A 21,388-nucleotide genomic window follows, 5' to 3' on the forward strand; every position below is an offset into this window, starting at 1 on the left:
TTTGGCTCAGTGGACAGAGCCTCGGCCTGTAGGCTGTAAGGGTCCCCTGTTGATTCCAGTCAAGGGCACTGTCCAGGTTTCCAGCTCGATCCCCGGTGGGGAGAGTGCAGGAGGCAGCCATTGATGTTTCTCTCATCATCGATATTTCTATCTCTCTCTCCCTTTCTCTCTGAAATCAATAAAAATATATTTAAAAAAAATATTCTGAATATTTGAATTCTCATAGAGCAGTATGATCCTCAAAATACATAACTAATTGTTGATGAAACCAAAGGAATAAACTTTGTCCAACAGGACCATGTATGACACAGGACAGGAATCTATAAAAACACACACAACTAAATGTTTTAAAAATGTGAGTCTTTTTTTTTTCACTTTTACGACATCACAGTACTTCTCAGTACCTGACCTCAGCATAGAGAACTAGAAAACTAATTTAGTTTATAGAATTAATGTTTCTGTAGCAATAGTGAAAATTTACTGATTTAAGATTTTAGCAAATATATAACCTGTTTGCGCCTCTAAATATTAGGGACATAAACATGTCAGAAGAAAGGATTGATGTGCAATGAATTTTTGTATCTGAAAACACAAAACCTACTATTTTTCCTAATTTTTTTTTCTGAATTTAACCAAGAATTACTTTCTCCTTCTCTCAGCCTGTCTGGGTTTTCCTCTTTGAATGAACCGCTTGTGATCTGTAGAGGTTTAGAAACGGTTTTCCTCGACTAAAACAAGGGCTTCAATAAAGGAAGACTTCTGTGGAAATCGCTTACCGTTGCCATTGCTGAACTTAAGTACAATAATGTCACATGTACTCACACAGTAATTGTGGACACGCCTAAGTCCCTCCCACTTTCCTAAACCAAATTCCCCAGATCCTAGAAATCCAGCCCTTCTGCCCTCCGGAGGCGCCTTTCCCACCGTAAAATACCATTTTAAGTTTCAGCTCCTGCCTCCAGAATGGTTCGTGGCCAAGCGCTGGGGAATCTGGGCGCCCCGGCGCCTCTGGAGGGTGCAGCGGGGTGCGGGCAAGGGCAGGGGAGTGGGCGCAGCTGCTGGTTGGTGCCTGAAATCTGTGCGTTGCCCCTTTAATTGTGTCCTTAGCCCTCGGGCGTTTCTGTCCAACGCCCACGTCAGCAAATACCTTTTGTTTCTCTCACGTTGGGGCTACATGTTTTAGGGCGCACGGGAGCGGCTTCGGAAGGGGGCCTTTCCCCCGCGGAGGACCGGAATCTCCCCCAGCCGCGCGCGCGACCCGCCGGGGCAACGGGGCCGCGGTAAGAGGCTGCGGGCGGCGCGGGCGGCGGGCGGGCGGGGCGTCGGGGCTGCCGGGACCGGCTCGCGAGCATCGCTCCGGGCGGAGACGCGGGCGGCGGCGCCGCGGGCTCTGACCCCCCGGGCGGCGGCGGAGGGGGATGCGGCGGCGGGGGCGGCCCGGGGCGCGGTGCCCAGACGTCCCCGGCCGGGCGAGCGGCGGGAGGCGCAGAGGCGAGCGGGCGCCATTTGCAGCCCCGGGCGCAGCGGCGGCGGTGCGCCGGCTCCGAGGGGCTGGAGACGGTCACAAAGGCGGCGCGGGCAGCCGGCGGCGGAGGACGCGGCCGCGGGGAGAGGCGGGCGGCGCCGGGGCGCACAGGCTCCCGGACCCCGCGCCCGCCCGGCCTCGCCGCCCCGACCCGCCCGGCCAGCCCATCCTGCGCGCCCGGGAGGGGCTGCGGGACAATGGCCGCGCCGTCGCCGCCCGCGCCTGCTTCACCGCCCCCGCGGAACGCCGGGTTCGCCTCGCCTCGGGCCGGTGGCGCCGCGGTGAAGGCGGGAAGGCGCGCGGAGCCTCCTGGCGGCGGCGGCAGGGCGGCGCGCGGACGGTGCCGGGCGTGTCTGGAGCCGTCGGGCGCCGCGGGCTCCCGGAGGTTCGGGGCCGGCCGGGCTCGTGCTGGTCGCCGGGTGGCGGGCGGCCCGCCTAACGGGGCGGCGTGGAGCCCGGGCTTCCCCGGAGCCCCGCGCCCGTGCTCCCCGGGAAGGCGGCATGCCGGGCGGGAGTCCGAGTTTTCCCGCACACCCTCCGCCCTCTGATTTTTATATCATGCGACAGATCCCGGCCTGCAGCCGAAGGCACCCAACAAACACTGAGTTATGATCATTGTTTTATGAAGGAACCACACACGCACCTTCTACCGCCACTTTGGCAAGTGAGCGGTTTAGCCTCGTCTCCTTAAAATGCACTTCGGTGTCATTGTGCCAGTAGCCAACGTCCGCATCTTTCAAAAAGCGGAGTTTTAAAAAATGAGATAATAATTGATATATAGCATTGTAATGGCTGACATTTATATATCAGGTTGTGTTTGGAAGCGGTAGATTGTTACTTCTGTTCTTAAGAAATATTCATATTCTCTGAACTTTATTTAGTGAAACGCGGAGCTGCACCTCTGAGCCAGGAGGTGAGCCATGGCAGCCCCGCGGCGCCTTTCCTCCTGCTCTTGCCCTGTCTTTCCTCCTGAAGTCACCTCCAGGCTTCTGGAAGGAAAGTCAGCCACCTCGCTCTCCAGGTCTAAAAACCTTAACTGGTCCTTATCAGAAAAAAAGTTCACAATCCCCCGCGGGAGAATCAATGGCCAAATTTTCTCTCCAGTCCCATGTCAGAGCCTCCGTGATGGGTGGGTTTGTGGGACCCCAAGAGCAAGAGCCCTTCACTGATAACGAGGAATCGCCTATCTTTATTCCTGGGACACTGCTTGGCCGCAGCCATGGGAAGTGGGAAGTGAGAATAACCCCCACCCCTGTCCGAATGGGCGCAGGTGGATTAGGCTGTGTCACTAGGAGGCATCGTGAGCAACTGGGCTCCTCCTTGGCTGTGTAAACTTCAGGCGCCAAGAAAGAGGGCGCCCTGTCAGATCCCATCTCCTGGACTTGAAATCACCAGCCCTCTGTTGATAATGACTTGGGGCCAGAAAAAAAAACGTTGTAAGATGTGGTAACACAAATCATTTTATAGCATTTAAGTTGTGTTTTCAAGATGCAGAATTTACCTCTAATAGGATTAACCCTTTCAGTGACATAATTTTATGTGTATAATAAAATATTTTATCTAAGTTTATTTGATTCCCCATGGAGGGAATTTTTTGACACCTTTTTTGTTCAAATTTGGTCAGTGGCTCCTCATTTTACTCAGATGAAAAGTCAAAGCCCCACCCTGGCCAGTGTGGCTCACTTGGTTGAGTGTCCTTAGGTGCCTCAGAAGGTCGATGGTTGAATTCCTGGTCAGGGGACATGCCAAGGTTTTCGGTTTGATCCCCTGCATGGGGTTCCTATGGGATGCTGCCAATCCATGTTTCTCACATCTCTCTCTCTCTCTCCCCCCTCTCTAAAATCAATAAAAACATTTTTTTTAAAAAAAATCAAAGCCCTACCAAAACCGGTTTGGCTCAGTGGATAGAGCATCGGCCTGCGGACTGAAAGGTCCCAGGTTCGATTCCAGTCAAGGGCATGTACCTGGGTTGCGGGCACATCCCCAGTGGGAGATGTGCAGGAGGCAGCTGATGATGTTTCTCTCTCATCGATGTTTCTAACTATCTCTCTCCCTTCCTCTCTGTAAAAAATCAATAAAATATATTAAAAAAAATATATTAAAAAAAAAATCAAAGCCCTGCCTAGCTGGTTTGGCTCAGTGAATAGGGTGTTGGCCTGTGGACCAAGGAGTCCCGGGTTCGATTCTGGTCAAAGGCATGTACCTTGGTTGCAGGATCCTCCCTGCAACCAAGGGCCCAGGTTGGGGCTCCTGCAGAGGCAACCAATCTATGTGTTTCTCTCACATGGATGTTTTTTTCTTTCCCTCTCTTTTCCACTCTCTCTAAAAAAAAAAAAAATCATTGGAAAAATATCCTCAAGTAAGGATTAACAAAACAAACAAAGTCACAGTCCCCCAAATCTTTGACAAGGCCTTCCAGGAACTCCTACCTGTCTCACAGTCTGCCCTTCCTTTTTGTTTTTTAAATATATTTTTATTGATTTTAGATAGGATGGGAGAGGGATAGAGAGATAGAAACATCAATGATGAGAATCATTGATCATCTGCCTCCTGCACGCTCCCTACTGGGGATCGAGCCCGAGACCCAGGCATGTGCCCTTGGGACCCTTCAGTCTGCAGGCTGACGCTCTATCCACTGACCCAACCGGGCTAGGGCTTCCCTTCCTTTTTCTGACTCAGTTTCTCACTGCTCTCCCCAGCCCTCCTTGTCTGCTCCACCCAGAGCCTCTGTACTTGCTATTCCATCTGCCTGGAGTACTTTCCCCCTAGATACCTACATACTCTCACTTCTTTTGGATTAACTTAAATGCCATTGTATCAATGAAACTTTCGCAACTATGGTTTTGATTCTCTCTTTTTTTTTTCTTGAAATATGTTTTTATTGATTTCAGAGAGAGGAAGGGAGGATAGAAACATCAATGATGAGAATCATCCATCTCCTGCCTCCTGCATGCCCCCCACTGGGGATCAAGCCTGAAACCCTTGCATGTGCCCTGACTGGGAATTGAACCCTGACCACCTGGTTCATGGCTCGACACTAAACCACAGAGCCACAGCAGCCAGGTGCTGTTTCAACTTTTATTGTCTATGTACTGAATTAAGAAAAATTTAAATTTATTACCAATTTCTCTGATTTAATCACATATCCTATATAATAAAGAGCTAATATGCAAATGATCATCACGCTGTCACACTATCATACCGGGGGCGGGGGGGGGGGGGAACCTGAGGCTGCACCCCCCTGCCCTGCGGGGCTTGACAGGAGTGGAATCAGCCAGGTCTGGGTCTTGCGCGATTTCAAGGCGCACACAGGTGGGCGGGGACTTGACTCTGGGTTTTGTGGCACTCCCCAGACTCTGACAGGAGTGAGTTTCATATACATTTTACTAATTTTCTTTCATCTCTGACACTTCTATTATAGAGAAAGGACAAATAGCAATATTAAAATATTTCCTCTAATTAATTCCCTTTTAATGTGCACGATTTCGTGCACCGGGCCACTAGTTAGAAAATAAACCTCTCTTGAAAACTTAAGAGTACTATTATGGCCCTGACCGGTGTGGCTCAGTTGGTTGGAGTGTTATCCTGTGGTGCACCAATGGGTCTGGGTTCAATTTCCAGTCAGGGCACATAACCAGGTTTTGGGGTTCGAGTCCTGGGCAAGTATGGGAGGCAGCTGATATATTTGTCTCTTGTATTTGTTTCTCTCTCTCCCTCTCCCTTCCTCTCTCTCTAGAATAAATAAAAAACAACATATCCTCCGATGAGGATTAGGGAAAGGAAGAAGAAAAGGGTACTATTTTGAATGTTGTTAAGTTATAACTGATCCCAATTTATTTATTTATTTTAAAATAAGCTTATTAACTGATCCCAATTTATAGGACAATTACTATTTTCATGAAAAACTTGCTGTTTCTTCTCCTTTGTCTCCACTGTCTTAGTTCAGTTCTTAGTTCTTCACCATTTCTTGTTTTGATATTTGCATTTAGCCTTTAAATTGGCCTCCCTGGTCTTCCTCTCTATCATTTCTTTCTCCATGCTATCTCAAGTTTTCTTAGGGGTATGTAAATTGAATTATAATAATAATATATATATATTTTTTCTTTTAAAGGAGTGACTTTTAAAATATATATATTTTTATTGATTTCACAGAGGAAGGGAAAAGAGAGAGAGAGAGAGAAACATCAATGAAGAGAGAGAGTCATTGATGGGCTGCCTTCTACATGCTCCTTCCTGGAGATCGAGGCCGCAACCTGGGCATGTGCTTTTGACTGGAATCGAACCAGGGACCCTTCAGTCCGCAGGCCAACTTTCTCTCCACTGAGCCAAACTGGCTAGGGCAATACCTACTTTTTAAAAAGTTTGATGATTTTTATAGAGAGAGAGAAACATTGATTTGTTGTTCCACCCACCCATGTGTTCACTGCTTGATTCTTGTATGTACCCTGACCAGGTGTCAAATCCACAACGTTGGTGTACTGGGACACCGTTCTAACCAACCGAGCTACCCGGCCAGGGCCAGTAATACTTACTTTTTATTGCGCCCTAGCTGCGCTGTGCATACACTATGTTCAGAAGAGGAATACAAGACTTCAGCGGAGTGTCAGTTTGAGGTCAGTCCGCCTGAATTCCAGTCTCTGTTCACTTGCTCCTTGATACCTGGTCAGGGCACATACTTGCTCAAGTTTTGAGGCAAACGACATACTAATTCATCATCTGGGCCCAATTTCAGAAAAGAGAAACCACTTTAGTGTTTTGATTTGTTTACTAAAGGGAACCGAGTGCTTACAAAATCATCGGAAGGGCAGGAGGGAGTGGGCTCCAGGTTGGGCCTTCCGAAGTTACTCCCAGAAACAGACTGTCAAACAGGCCCTCCAGGGGAGGGAACCACTGGCATTGCTGAGTTCCAGATGGCATTGCTCGCTGCAATTCAGGGGTCAAGAAATTGCTACCCCGAAACTGCCCCTCAGCATCCACCAACTAGAGATGGACGGCTGCCTCCACCCAACTTGTCTCTTGACAGCCACGAAGCCCCGGGCTGGTGTGCTGCTGACGAGCCCAGCGTTTCCACAGACCTGCTTGCCAGCATTTCCAGCCCAAACAGCAGAAAGATGTTTCCGCCTCATTTCTGCCTTCCAAATCTCACTGCAGAGTCTCTGAGAGATGGACCCCATTTCACCTGGGGAAACTTAAAGGAGTCTGGGAAATGTACTTTTTAATTTTCCAGAAAGAAGTTAGAAAGGATTAACATACAGATCTACTCTAATATCTTCTAGGGTGGAACTTGGTGGTTGCCCCTAAAAATGCTATTTCATTACAGGGTAAAACTGTTTAGGGCACAGATTAGGCTCTAGAAATCAGTTCCCCTAAAACAGCGGTTCTCAACCTGTGGGCCGCGACTCCTTTGGCGGTCGAACGACCCTTTCACAGGGGTCACCTAAGACCATCCTGCATATCAGATATTTACATTACAATTAATAACAGTAGCAACATTACAGTTATGAAGTAGCAACGAAAATAATTTTATGGTTGGGTCACAACATGAGGAACTGTATTTAAAGGGCCAGAAGGTTGAGAACCACTGCCCTAAAAAATCACAATTAACTTCTGCTTGTTACTGTAAAGACCCAGTACACTACGCAGTACTAGTTAGTGTGTTCTTAAGTACTGTTGTAGAAATAGTGAAGCTAAAGTGATCAGAGCAAATACCCTTTGCTCAGTGCCCTCTGAGCTCACTGGGGCCAGGAGATAGATGAGTTTTTAGTGCAGCAAGGAGTTGTTCTTAAAAATTATTTATTTCGTTTCCCCAACGACAAAATCCTAGCTTTGCTTCAGTTTGATCCTGACAGGTATTTCTTAAAATCCTTTTCATAGCCACTTCTACTCTTTACTGTACTTTGTATTGTGTGTTCACCATCCCAAGTCAGGCTTGCAACACCATTTATCCTCCTATACCCTCTTCTGCCTCGCCCACTCCCCTTTCCCTCTGGTGATCACCATACTGTTGTCTGTGTATATGAGGGTATTTTTGTTTTTATTTTTATTTTCATTTTTGTTAACCCTCGCCTGAGGATATTTTTCCATTGATATTTTTAGGGAGAGTGGAAGAGAAAGGGAAAGACAGAGAGAAACATCGATGTGAGAGAAACACATTGATTGGTTGCCTCCTGCACGAGCCCCAACCAGGGCCCTGGCTGGGGAGGAGCCTGCAACCAAGGTACTTGCCCTTGACCGGAATCGAACCCAGGACCCTTTGGTCCACAGGACGACACTCTATCTACTGAGCAAAACCAGCTAGCTCGAGGTTATTTATTTGTTTATCCTCCTATATAATAAAAGCCCAATATGCAAATTGTCCCCTTGGGTGGTCGTTTAACCGGGAGTTCAACCGCTCACTATGATGTGCACTGACCACCAGGGGGCGGCATGGAACATGGCGGGCATTGGCAATGTGGTGCTGGCAGCAGGTGGCAGTGGAGGTGACGCTGCCGGCCCCAATGGGCCCCGCGGCAGGATGGTGGACCAGGTGAGCAGGTGGCACCAGGTCAAGGTGGGTGTGAGCAGGGGCCCGATTGCCCTGCTGATCGCCCCACAGATGGTGACCAGCGGCTGGCAGGCCCTGATTGCCCGGATCAGGGCCGGACCCTGGGCTGGGACAGGGAACTGGGGGTGGGTGGCAGCGACCAACCTCCCTCTCACCAGCTACCTGAGGGCAGGGGTGAGAGGGAGGGAGGTGCGGTGAGAATGTGGGGTGTCCGCTGAGCTTGCTCTCACTCCCCCTGCTACCCTCCCCTGGGACGCCAGGGCTCGTGCACGAGGGAAGCCTCCACGCTCAGTGCCGGGTGCCCGTGAGGAGCCTGCCCCTCTTCTGGGTGAGCTGGGCTGCAGTCGTGTGGCGTCACTGGGTGGCTCAGAGGCCCATGCTGTGCCCTGGTCCGTGGTGTCTGGCTGCGCTCACCGCATCCCTGTGTGGGGACTCAGCTTCTGTGACTCAGGCGGAGGGGTCGTGCGGGGTCCAGGGGCCTAGGTGCTGCCCAGGGCCCAGAGGTCAGCTGGAATCTGCCCTTCCATGCCAGATGCTCGCGTTTCAATCGCTGACCAGGCCTAGGGACTTCATCCGTGCATGAATTTCGTGCACTGGGCCTCTAGTTTATTTATAAATACATTTTTTTTTTTTTTTAATTTCAGAGAGAAAGGAAGAGAGAGAGAGAAACATCAGTGATCCTCTCCCCACACTAGAGGTTGAGCCCGCAACCTAGGCATATGCCCTGACCAGGAATGGAACTGTGACCTCCTGGTTCATAAGGTCGATTCAACCACTGAGCCACACTGACTGGGCAGTAATTTTAGTTTTTAGAGAATTTTTATGAGTTTTTTGAGCCAAACATGACATATGCCAGGGAGCAAGATCTCAGATGCTCCAAAGAATAACAGTTTTGCAGCTTCTTTTATGCATTTGAAATTAAGGAGGTAGGAAAAGGTATGGCAGGGGTTGGATTACCACCAGGTTGTTTTGTGTGTGTGTTTTTTATTATTTTAGAGGAAGGGAGAGAGAGAAGCATCAATGATGAGAGAGAATCATTGGTCAGCTGCCTCCTGCATGTCCCCTACTGGGGATCAAGCCCACAACTGGGAATGTGTCCTGACCAGGAATTGAACCCTGACCTCCTGGTTCATGGGTCGATACTCAACCACTGAGCCACACAGGCCAGGCAGGGTTTTTTCCCCCCACTTAAAACATATATTTTTTATTGATTTTAAAGAGGAAGGGAGAGGAAGAGAGAGAAACATCAGTGATGAGAGAGAATAATTGATCGGTTGCCTCCTATATGCCCCCCTACTGGGGATTGAGCCTACACCCTAGGCATGTGCCCTGACCAGGAATCCTGGTTTATAGGTGGACCTTCAAGCACTGAGCCACACCAGCCAGGCTCCATTTTTAATTTTCTGAGGTTACTCCATATGGCTTTCCACAGTGGCTGCACCAATCTGCATTCTCACCAACAGTACACGAGGGTTCCCTTTTCTCCACACCCTTGCCAACACTTGTTTGTTTATTGATGAAAGCCATTCTGAAAGGTGTGAGGTGATACCTCATTGTGGTTTTAATTTGTATTTCCCTGGTGATTAGTGACGTTGAGCATCTTTTCATGTATCTATTGGCCATCTGTATGTTTTCTTTGCAGAAATGTCTATTCTGGTCCTTTGCCCATTTTTAATTGGTTTGTTTGATTTTCTGGTGTTGAATTTTTAAGTTCTTTATAAATTTTGGGTATTAATCCCTTATCATATGTGTCATTGGCAAATATGTTCTCCCATTCAGTGGGTTACCTTTTCATTTTGTTGATGGTTTCCTTTGCTGTGCCAAAAACTTTTTAGTTTGATGTATCAAGAATTTTTTTATAAACCTCTAGGTCAGCAGTGTTTTGAATGATTTGAATTGCCAGAATTCAGACCTCAAGAGTGGGTAGTTGATGCATATGTTTTCTTCTTTTTTTAAAATATGTTTTAATTGATTTTTAAAGAGACTGGAAAGGAGAGGGTTAGAGAGATAGAAACATCAATGAGAGAGAAACCTCATGGATCAGCTACCTCCTGCACACCCCCACTGGGGATTGAGCTCACAACCTGGGCACATGCTGGACTGGGAAGTGAACTGGCGACCTCTTTTTTTTTTTTTTTAATATATTTTTATTGATTTCAGAGAGGAAGACAAGAGAGAGAAAGAGAGAGTGATAGAAACATCAGTGATGAGAGAGAATCATTGCTAGACTGTCTCCAGCATGCCCTCTACTGGGGATCGAGCCCACAACTCAGGCATGTGCCCTGACCTGGTTCATAGGTTGATGCTCAACCACTGAACCATCCCACCAGGCAGTCAAAATTATTTTGGTGGTAATTCTTAGCTTAAATGATTGAAGTTTTCTATAGCAAGACTTGTTGCAGCTGCTGTTAAAAATTGTGGTATGTGCCCTAGCCGGTTAGGCTCAGTGGATAGAGTGTTGGCCTGCAGACTGAAGGGTCCCTGGGTTCGATTCTGGTCAAGGGCATATGCTCCTGTTGCAGGCTGGATCCCCAGAAGGGGGCGTGCAGGAGGCAGCCGATCAATGCTTCTCCCTCATCATTGATGTTTGTATTTCTTTCTCCCTCTCCCTTCCTCTCTGAAATCAATAAAAAAATATTTTTAGAAAAACACACTTTAACTTTTAAAAACAATTGTGGTATACTCTGGTGTAATCTGGCAAATCAGATTAAGAGTTATGAAAGATTTGGGTGACTGCAATGGGGCTTTCTGAACATATGTAGTAGGATTCTTTCCCCACTTCTCTCTTAACCTTACAGTTTTTAAGTAACATTGAATTTTTCAAGTTGAGTCTTGAATGCTATTCTGTTTGTTTTTTTTGCAAACCATATGGATGCTACTTGCTGGAAAAGGGTAATAGGACATATGTTGCTGTCTTGGTGTCTCATTTGCTGGCCTGTCTTTGACTAGCTGTTGTCTTAAGAAGTTTATTTTATTATCATAGTTAAAAAGTATGTTTGCTTTCAATTTACCATAATATATTTTTAATATTGGAAACCTCCTCTTGCAGATTTAAATATTAAGGTTCAGGTAATAAGTTATTTCTTTATTTATACATTTCCACTCACTAATAATCTGCGCCAGAGTATCTGGTTTTACATGCTAAAAAATGATACGTTATAAATGCTCGCATGTAATTTATTTAAATAAATATTTATTATGTACCTTAGCAGATGTTTATGTCTTTTATTACAAAAATACATTATAAATAGTTATTTTCTCTCTACAGGACAATCCTTCCTTCACACACACTGTGTTTGACTTGGAACCTTCCCATTTTTACTCTACTCAGTTGACGTAGCAGGGTTTTAGAGCAGCATTTGTAAATTTCCAGGTATGAAAAATTTTAATTCTTGATATTATACCTAACTTAAATACATAGATAAAAAGTATAACTTTGCAATGGTAGATTTTATGTATATGAGAGGGGATTTATTGCTTGAAAGGTCACTGTATAAAACATTCAACATGGATCTTCTTGGCCAGTTCTCCCTGTTCACCTATTGCTAAAATTTTAATTCGTTGCCTCTGTTGTGTCTTCTGTTCCATTTTAATCAAAGACTCATATTACATATGACCAGAGATTATCTAGACCAATCCCCCCAATTTGCAGAGAAGGAAATTAAGCCTAGAAAGGTAAAGTTATTTCTCATGACATATAGCTAATTCAGTGATAGAACTATTGTCAGCACTCTGATCTCCCAGCACCCCCTTTCCACCTCATTCCCCACCCCCGGGTGCTGTAGTAGTATAGTTCAGTAGTTATAGGCTGCAACTTTGGAGTCACTGTCTGGGTTAATACCCTTTTCTGTAAAATGGGGATAGTCACCCACTTATTAGTTTGGGGACAAAAGGAGACAATGCATATCGCTACTATTATTGCCTGTGGCCCTTTAATTTTCCCTGTATTGACCCCTTCACTGCTTCTTGAAACTCCCCACCTTGGGCAAGGTGTTACAGTGTTCTGATTCTCCCTGCAGTGCTATCTGTAATACTGGCTCTCTTCCCCATCCTGCTCTGCAGTCACGGGCAATCCACCAGGTTCTCCTCTCAGCCTGAGTTTCCTCTGAGCCCCTTATCTCTATTTGCAGACATCTCCTACATCTCTGTCTTCAAGTCTGACTTCTCTGGACTTCTGGTCAGCATTTTCTGGCCATCGTTACCTGATTTCCCACTCTCCTCTAACACAGTATACTTACAACCAAGGTCATTGCCTCTAAACCAGTTTTTCCCTCCAATCAGCCATTAAGACCTATAGATTTATTTCCCATTCAAGTATTTAGCAACTTTTCCTTCCTTTCCATTCCTGCTGTCACAGTCAGTTCTGGATCTGCCAAGGAAGTGCCACTTCTGTCAGAGGTGGGAAGTCCAAAGGATGGGAAGGCTACTGCAGTCCAGAATCACCCCAACCTTGCAGCCACCACACCAACAGCCAGCAGTTGCTGCATTTCCACTGCCCAAAGCAGGAAATTTCTTTTCCTTTTTCTAATCTTCTGTCAGTTCCTTCTGTTGATAGAGTCTAACAGGAAGCCAGCTGCAAGGAAGGAAGCCTGGGAAATATTGTTTGCAGAATTCTATCAGTAGTGAGTAGAGCAGAGCATGAAGGATGTTGAGCTGAGAGACAACAGGCAAATGACCAACATAGTCCACCACTTTGGCTACTTGGCATCCACACACACCGCTCTTCCCATATTTAAAATTCTAAACAAGTTTACTAGTCTGCCTTACAATATGCAGCTTTCCTTCATACAGAGACTCATGGTCTCCCCAAAATGGGTGATCCTAATTCTTCTTTTAGGTCAGTCACAATCTAACTTAATGGAACCATGCGATGTTTCCCTGGTGAGGCGTTCCCATCTTGGGAGCTAAGACCTCCGCAGGGAGAGGAAGCAAACATTCTGTAAGTGGGTTATTAAAGGTACAAGTAAAAGGAGGAGCCACCACTTTTTTCCTAGAAGTGAGTATTCTATCTATGGAAAAAATAGCATCATATTAATGATGGTGTTTAAAAGCACCAGTGGTACATTAGTAACACTTCATCCATTTGGATAGCACCTCAGTCTCTCAGGGTGTCACCTATCAGATGGGGCCAGGATGGAATTTTCAGTTGGTTATTCCACCATTTTATCAGGCAAGCTGCTTCTGGATGATGGAGTGCGTGGCAAGCTTCATGGTGACTAGGGAAAGAGGCCAGCCAGCGTCCACAGCACAGGTCTTCTTGTCCACCTGGTTTCTGAGAGCTCCTCAGCAGCTAGTACCCTTTATTCAGCATTCATACAGGACACTAAAACCTCTTACCTGTGCCCATTCCAACAGGTATATCCATCTACCTTTTCTTCACATGCCTTTCAGTGACTGACGCTTCTATCTGGTTCTTTCTAAATCCTTGAGCATTTGATCAACTGGTTAGGCCTTGCCCATGAATCAGGATAAAATCCATACCTGTGTCTATCTCTTTGTCCAGGCCAAGTGGACAGCCAGATGCCCAATGGGGATATTTCCCTCCCCATTGCCTTTCAGGGACATTCCTGATTGGAGTCATGATGTTGCAGCCATCCACCTCCAGCTGGTGCCAGCATATTGTGCAGAACCTCTAAACGAGGCCTTGACTCTTTCTTCCTCAGTCAGCCAGTTGCAGGGAACTCACCATGGGGCCATATGTGTGAGTTGAGGAAGGCAGCAATGTACTGGGAGGAGGTGTGTGGGAACTGTGCCTGCTGCTCGCAAACTTATTTGTGGATTAAGGACCTGTCCAGTCTAATCTTGTACCTACCACGTCCTCTTGATGATGGAGTGCTGCTGCACGTGCCCAAATGTATAATTCGGTACGTTAGTAACACTCACGTTAGGCAACTCAGGCATGGCCACTTGGTGTTCCATGGTCAGCATCAAGCTCTAAGAGAGCCTGGTAGCATTTGAAAAGCTCTTTTTCAAAAGGACAATAGCTGGAGGGGTGCGATGATTAATTTTTTGTGACCACTCAGCTGGCCTGCAGTGTATAGGGGAGCTGGAATTCCAAATCAAGCTACCTGGCTCTATTGTCTATGTTTATAACTATAAGCTTGTCTATATCAACTTTTATCTCTTTGACTCTTTTAAAAAAATTTAAAAAATTGATTTCAGAGAGGAAGGGAGAGGGAGAGAGAGAGAGAAACATCATTAATGAGAGAGAATCACTGATTGGCTGCTCCCTGCACACCTCAAACTGGGGATCGAACTTGCAACCCAGGCATCCGGGAATCAAACCGTGACCTCCTGGTTCATAGGTCTACGCTCAACCACTGAGCCACACCGGCCGGGCATCTTTGACCATTTTTAACCTACAGTCTAGTCTGAAACCTATATTCTTTGTGTCTTGGAGACTATTCTCTAAGACGGAAGTGGTTTTCATGGGAAAAAGAGAGAGGTTTCTGATTGTAATTTCAGTTGACTCATTGTAGAAAAACAGTGTGATTTTGTGTTTGCTAACCACATGTGTCTTCTCTCTTCAGCATGGAGATCTCCTCTCATCAGTCTCAACTCCTGCAACAACTGAACGAGCAGCGCCGGCAGGACGTGTTTTGTGATTGCAGTATTCTCGTTGAAGGGAAGGTCTTCAAAGCACATCGAAATGTATTATTTGCTAGTAGCGGCTACTTTAAAATGCTTCTTTCCCAGAATTCAAAGGAGACAAGTCAGCCGACCACAGCAACGTTTCAGGCTTTCTCCCCTGACACTTTTACAGTCATCCTAGACTTTGTCTATTCCGGCAAACTCTCGCTGACTGGTCAGAATGTCATAGAAGTGATGTCAGCTGCTAGCTTCCTCCAGATGACGGATGTCATTAGTGTATGTAAGACCTTCATTAAATCTTCGTTAGACATCAGCGAGAAAGAGAAAGACCGCTACTTCAGTCTCTCCGATAAAGGTGCCAGTTCTAATGGCATAGAACGTTCCTCTTTTTATAGCGGTGGCTGGCAAGAAGGGAGCAGTTCTCCACGCTCTCACCTAAGCCCAGATCAAGGAACAGGTGTAATAAGCGGGAAATCTTGGAATAAGTATAATTACCATCCAACTTCCCAAAGGAATACTCAGCAACCCTTGGCCAAGCAAGAACCAAGGAAAGATCCCATTAGAAAGCCCAGACATTTGAGATTGTCACAGCCTTCTGAAATTGCTCATTGTAAGTCAAGCAAGCGAGAAGCACGGACATCTGATTCTTCCAGCCACATTTCCCAATCTGAAGAGCAAGCACAAATTGACGCTGAAATGGACTCTGCTGCTGTTGGCTATCAGTACGGTCAAGGCTCTGACGTCACCTCAAGAAGTTTCCCAGGTACCCAAAAGGAGAATCTGTTCCCTCACTCAGGCTCCAATTCTATAGAAATGAAGCCTATCTCAACATACTCGTACTTTTAGGTGTTCTAGGCAGTTGAACTAAGTGAATTTAAAAATACACATATTTTTATTGAACTCAGAGAGGAAGGTAGAGAGAGATAACATCAATAATGCGAGAGAATCATTGATTGGCTGCTTCCTGCATGCCCCTACTGGGGATCGCTGAGCCACGTTGGCCAGGCTACCCCTAACCTCTCTTTATTATTTTTAAGCAAATTTCAGACATCATATGTTTTAATCTGTAAATATTTCAGAATGTATTCCTAAAATATAGAATTAAACCACACTCCAGTACCATTGCTATACCTAAACAAAGTTAACAAATTCTTTTTTTTTTTTTTTTTAATATATTTTATTGATTTTTTACAGAGAGGAAGGGAGAGAGATAGAGAGTTAGAAACATCAATGAGAGAGAAACATCGATCAGCTGCCTCCTGCACATCTCCTACTGGGGATGTGCCCGCAACCCAGGTACATGCCCTTGACCGGAATCGAACCTGGGACCTTCCAGTCCCCAGGCTGACGCTCTATCCACTGAGCCAAACCGGCTTCGGCAACAAATTCTTAATATCACTAACTAGCCTGTCAATATTCCCATTTCCCTTGTTGTCATACAGATTTCAAAAAAAATTTTTGGTTGTAGACAACATATTTTTAAATAAAAGCAACCTGGTTGATTTTTACTAATAACATTTTCTTGTGGGATACTAACAGGAAAATCTTTGAAATTGTATTATCATATTGCAGAGCTTACTAAAAATCCTGCTGAGTTCTAACCATTGACCAAGGCAAGCAAATAGCATAGAAAAATAGGAAATCTTGTTATATTTTTAAAACAGCAATAGAGTCCCCTTGGCCAGGGGCTAGTTGGTTAGAACATTATCCTGATACACTAAGGTTGGGGGTTCGATCCCAGGTCAGGGCACATAACAAGAATCAGCCAATGAATACATAAATAATGGAACAACAAGCCGGTCTTTTCCTCTCTCCCTCTCAAATCAATAAATAAAAAATAAAAAATAAGCCAAAACCGGTTTGGCTCAGTGGATAGAGCGTCGGCCTGCGGACTGAAAGGTCCCAGGTTCGATTCCGGTCAAGGGCATGTACCTGGGTTGCGGGCATATCCCCAGTAGATGTGCAGGAGGCAGCTGATCAATGTTTCTCTCTCATCGATGTTTCTAGCTCTCTATCTCTCTCCCTTCCTCTCTGTAAAAAATCAATAAAAAATATATTTAAAAAAAATAAAAAATAAAAAATAAATAAAGCATACTTTTTTTTTTTAATCCTCACCTGAGGATATTTTTACATTTATTTTTAGAGAGAGTGGAAGAGAGAGGGAAAGACAGAAATAATGATGTGAGAGAAACACATCCATTGGTTGCCTCCTACACATGCCCTGACCAGGGCCCTGGCCGGGGAGGAGCCTGCAACCCAACTAAAGTACTACGTGCCCTTGACCAGAACTGAACCCTGGATCCTTTGGTCCATAGAGGACACTTTATTCACTGAGCCAAACCGGCTAGGGCGAGCCATGCTTTCTTTATTTGGGCTCTGCCCTTTTCTAATTCTAGGCTATTAAATCTAACTTCAGGAAAGAACAGTTGAATTAATAACTATTAAGTTGAGGTTTGCTTCTAGTCACAACTAACATGTTGAATATATGACATTTAAAATAAAAAATTAGCCTGGCCAGCATGGCTCAGTGGTTGAGCATCGACCTATGAACCAGGAGGTCACAGTTCGATTCCAGGTCAGGGCACATGTCCGGATTGCAGGCTTAATTCCCAGTGTGGAGCGTGCAGGATGCAGCCAATAAATGATTCTCTCTCATCGTTAATGTTTCTGTCTCTCTCTTCCTCTCTGAAATCAATAAAAAAATATTTTTTAAAAAAAGGACAAGATAAAGAACAGTTCCATAACCACAGGATCACTCATGCTGTGTTTTAAAACAAAAACAAAAACAGCCCTCGCTGGTTTGGCTCAATGGCTAGAGCGTCGGCCTGTGGACAGAGGGGACCCCGGTTTGATTCCGGTCAAGAGCACATGCCTGGGTTGTAGGCTTGATCCCCAATACGGTGTGTGCAGGAGGCAGCCAGTCAATGATCAGTGATTCTCATCATTGATGTTTCTATTTCTCCCTTCCTCTCTCTGAAATCAATAAAAATATATTATAAAAATAAACAAAACAGCCGAAACCGGTTTGGCTCAGTGGATAGAGCGTCGGCCTGCGGACTGAAGGGTCCCGGGTTCGATTCCGGTCAGGGGCATGTGCCTGGGTTGCGGGCACATCCCCAGTGGGAGGTGTGCAGGAGGCAGCTGATCGATGTTTCTCTCTCATTGATGTTTCTAACTCTCTCTCTCCCTTCCTCTCTGTATAAAAATCAATAAAATATATTTAAAAAAAATAAAAATAAAAATAAACAAAACATATCCCTGGGTGAAGATTCAAAAATAATAATAATAGCCCTGGCCAGTTTGGCTCACTGGACAGAATGTTGGCCTGTGGACTGAAAGGGCCCTGGTTCGATTCCAGTCAAGGACATGTACCTTGGTTTCATGCTCCATCTATGGCCCTGATCGGGCCATATGGGAGGCACCCAATCGATGTATCTCACTTCAGTGTCTCTCTCTGTCTCTCCCCTTCCACTCTCCCTGAAAATCAATGGAAAAATATCCTCGGGTGAGGATTAACAATAATGATATTAAAAAAATAAGAGAGCTTTACATTCCAGAATTTAAAACAAAGACCCTTGAAAGTGTTTCAACTTTAAACGTACTACAAGTGTATGAAAAATAAAGGCAAGGGGAATACAAACTTTAAGTAAAACAAGTTACTTAAAAGCTTCAATATTAAATATTTTTACTTTTGGATTGTATCTACAGTTTTAAAATCCAGTACTATCTTTTTACATTCAATAGCTGTTGACTCTATGACATTTAATAAGAAGGTAAATGTGACAGTCTAAATTTACCAGACTGTAAATATATCAAATACTGAATACTGAAGTTATAGCTCTGTACTTACTGTTACATTGACAAATCAAGTCTTCATTTCTCTCTACCTTTTCAAGATTGGACTCACCAAGTCCTTCTGGATATTTTTGTGTGATTAGAATTGTTATTATGAATTTTCCAATGATTTAATCCAACTGTCTCCTGACAGATGATTTGCCCAGGATGAGATTCAAGTGCCCATACTGCACGCATGTGGTGAAGCGGAAAGCCGACCTAAAGCGCCACCTTCGTTGTCACACAGGAGAACGGCCCTACCCATGTCAAGCTTGTGGGAAGAGATTTAGCAGGCTGGACCACCTAAGTAGCCATTTTCGAACAGTATGTATTTGATTTTTCATTCAAATTTTACTTCTTAAATAGATGCAATTAGGATAATCAATTTATGATGGAAATCTTTTCTCACAACTCTACCATAGTAACATTTTTTCTAACGTAATGCTTTTACTTTGCACATAATGCATAATTCAATTTTTATGTTTTTCTTTTTATTCTTTGAGACCTTGAAGTCAGTGATATTCTTTTGAATATTCACTTTAATGCATTTAAAATCTAACAGGTTTTTATAGACTGTTAAATGTCTGGGTCAGAATCACTTTAGATCCTCAGCATCGAATGGTGACTCTTGAATCCTTATCTGGTAGAGTTTCTAGTTTCAGCTGTCGGGTATCTCTGCATGACACTGCCTTTCTAGCGTCCCTCTAGTTTCTTTAGTCTCCTCAGGGAAGGCAGCAAGGGGGGCAGTAGAACCACTCCCAGTCGAGGACTGGATTGTCAGAGTCCGAAAAATCTCAGGGAATTTGCTGGTCAATGCTCTAGTGGTTTAATACTGTAGTAACATTGGAACATTGTTCTGCTGATGATCTTGCAATAAGAATTTTTTCCAAAATCTGCTCTATTACTTGTACTTCAATTCCATTGATGAGATCCTTTTAATTTTAAAGGACACTGGGTACCTTAAAGTAATTTCTTCATGCATTGCTTTATGGTTATTTATTCAACAAATATACCTGAGCACCTATTATGTGTCAGACCCTTTTCTAAATGTTGGTATACAGCAGTGAGCAAAACGGACAAAATGTCTGCCTTTATTAATCTCATGAAGCTAACATCCGAACTAAGATATGTAATATCATCATAGTAGTACATGGCATATATTAAGTATTTGCAATTATTATTATTCTGAAAAGGTGTCCTGTATTATCTCAGATATCAAAATACTATTGGATTAATACTGTTGGCCATTATTTAGAGAAAACTGGTGTGTAATATTTCAGTGACGTCAATTTATCACCAAAATCTTTGTCTTTTTCTAATAACTAGATGCTATTTTTTTTTAATTTAAAGGTCGTTGAGATTTAACTTTTTAAGTACATTTTTAAAAAATTGATTTTAGAGAGGAAGGGAGAGGGAGAGAGAGAGAAACATCAATGATGAAAGAGAATCATTGATTGGCTAACTTCTGCATGCCCTCCACTGGGGATAGAGCCTGCAACCGGGGCATGTGCCCTTGACCTGAATTGAACCCGGGACTTTTCAGTTTGCAGGTCAACACACTTCAGTGGAAGTCTCAACCTTCCTAATGCCGTGACCCTTTAATACAGTTCCTCATGTTGTGGTGACCCCCCAACCATAAAATTATTTTCGTTGCTACTTCATAACTGTAATTTTGCTACTGTTATGAATCGTAATGTAAATATCTGATATGCAGGATGTATTTTCATTGTTCGTGACCCACAGGTTGAGAACCGCTGCACTAGATGCTAACTTAATAGGCTTTGAACATCTTAAGTTTATGAACTGATGCCTAGAATATCAAATTGTCCTGCTTTTAAAAATCCTTTTTTATCACTATTTAAATCTCTACACAGATTCACCAGGCATGCAAACTAATCTGCAGAAAATGCAAACGTCATGTGACTGATCTAACAGGTCAAGTGGTCCAGGAGGGAACCCGGCGCTACAGACTCTGTAATGAGTGCCTTGCTGAAGTTGGCATAGACAGCCTCCCCATTGATCTGGAAGCTGAACAGCATCTTATGTCCCCATCAGATGGCGATAAGGATTCCAGGTGGCATCTGAGTGAAGAAGAGAATAGATCATATGTGGAGATTGTAGAGGATGGGTCTGCCGATCTGGTCATACAACAAGTTGATGATAGTGAAGAAGAGGAAGAAAAGGAAATAAAGCCCAACATTAGGTAGCTGTAATGTGCACCAACAGAGCTGGCATGTCTGCAACTTACGTCGACTTCCTGTATCTCTCTCTTTTCCATGGTCAGAGACTGATTAACAAATTGTCAGACTGACTTAAAAGTAATGGCCTACTATAACTTGCATGCTTTCTGAACAGGCCATTGTATCCATTCTGAACTTTGTTGCCCTGAAACATGTTGCTGCACTGGAAAGAAAGACTTAGCTTGAGTTGGCATGATAGATGAACAGTTAATTGTCTTTCTTTTATTACAGAGATGCCTTTTTTCTTTTAATATTGGAAGATCTACTTAGTAAACGTTTTTCAAATAAAATATTTTTTAAAATATTTTTATTGGTTTCAGAGAGGAAGGGAAAGGGAGAGATAGAAACATCAATGATGAGAGAGAACTATTTATCAGCTGCCTCCCGCACGCCCCACACTGGGGACCGAGCCTGCAACCCAGGCGTGTACCTTGACCGGGAATTGAACCGTGACCTCCTGGTCATAGGTCAGCGCTCAACCACTGAGCCATGCTGGCTGGGCTCAAAGAAAATATTTTAAATAAATTCACCACAACCAAACTTCATGTAAGGTAATTTTAAGGTGTTTCAAAAACATAAACTATTGAGTTTTCATAGGGAACCAAGTAAAGCACATTTAAGAGTCAGGCACCCAAACCTGACTGAACTAATGTT

At 44.6% G+C, this 21,388-nt stretch overlaps 1 protein-coding gene across 2 annotated transcripts; it reads left to right on the forward strand.

Annotated features, from left to right (window-relative positions):
• Window positions 1-930: 930 nt before the first annotated feature.
• ZBTB8A (zinc finger and BTB domain containing 8A) lies at window positions 931-21,024 on the forward strand. 2 transcript variants are annotated; one of them, XM_036351256.1, is made up of 5 exons: window positions 932-1,280; window positions 11,338-11,442; window positions 14,600-15,423; window positions 18,649-18,818; window positions 20,369-21,024. In XM_036351256.1, the coding sequence occupies exons 3-5, from the start codon at window positions 14,601-14,603 to the stop codon at window positions 20,699-20,701; spliced, it is 1,326 nt and encodes a 441-aa protein (XP_036207149.1). In that variant the 5' UTR covers window positions 932-1,280; window positions 11,338-11,442; window position 14,600; the 3' UTR covers window positions 20,702-21,024. The 2 variants fall into 2 exon arrangements, with proteins under 2 accessions (XP_036207150.1, XP_036207149.1); XM_036351257.1 differs by lacking the exon at window positions 11,338-11,442 and having other exon boundaries at window positions 931-1,280.
• Window positions 21,025-21,388: the final 364 nt, after the last annotated feature.

This window comes from Myotis myotis, unplaced genomic scaffold (assembly GCF_014108235.1).
Source record: "Myotis myotis isolate mMyoMyo1 unplaced genomic scaffold, mMyoMyo1.p scaffold_m19_p_2, whole genome shotgun sequence".
Taxonomy (NCBI): domain Eukaryota; kingdom Metazoa; phylum Chordata; class Mammalia; order Chiroptera; family Vespertilionidae; genus Myotis; species Myotis myotis.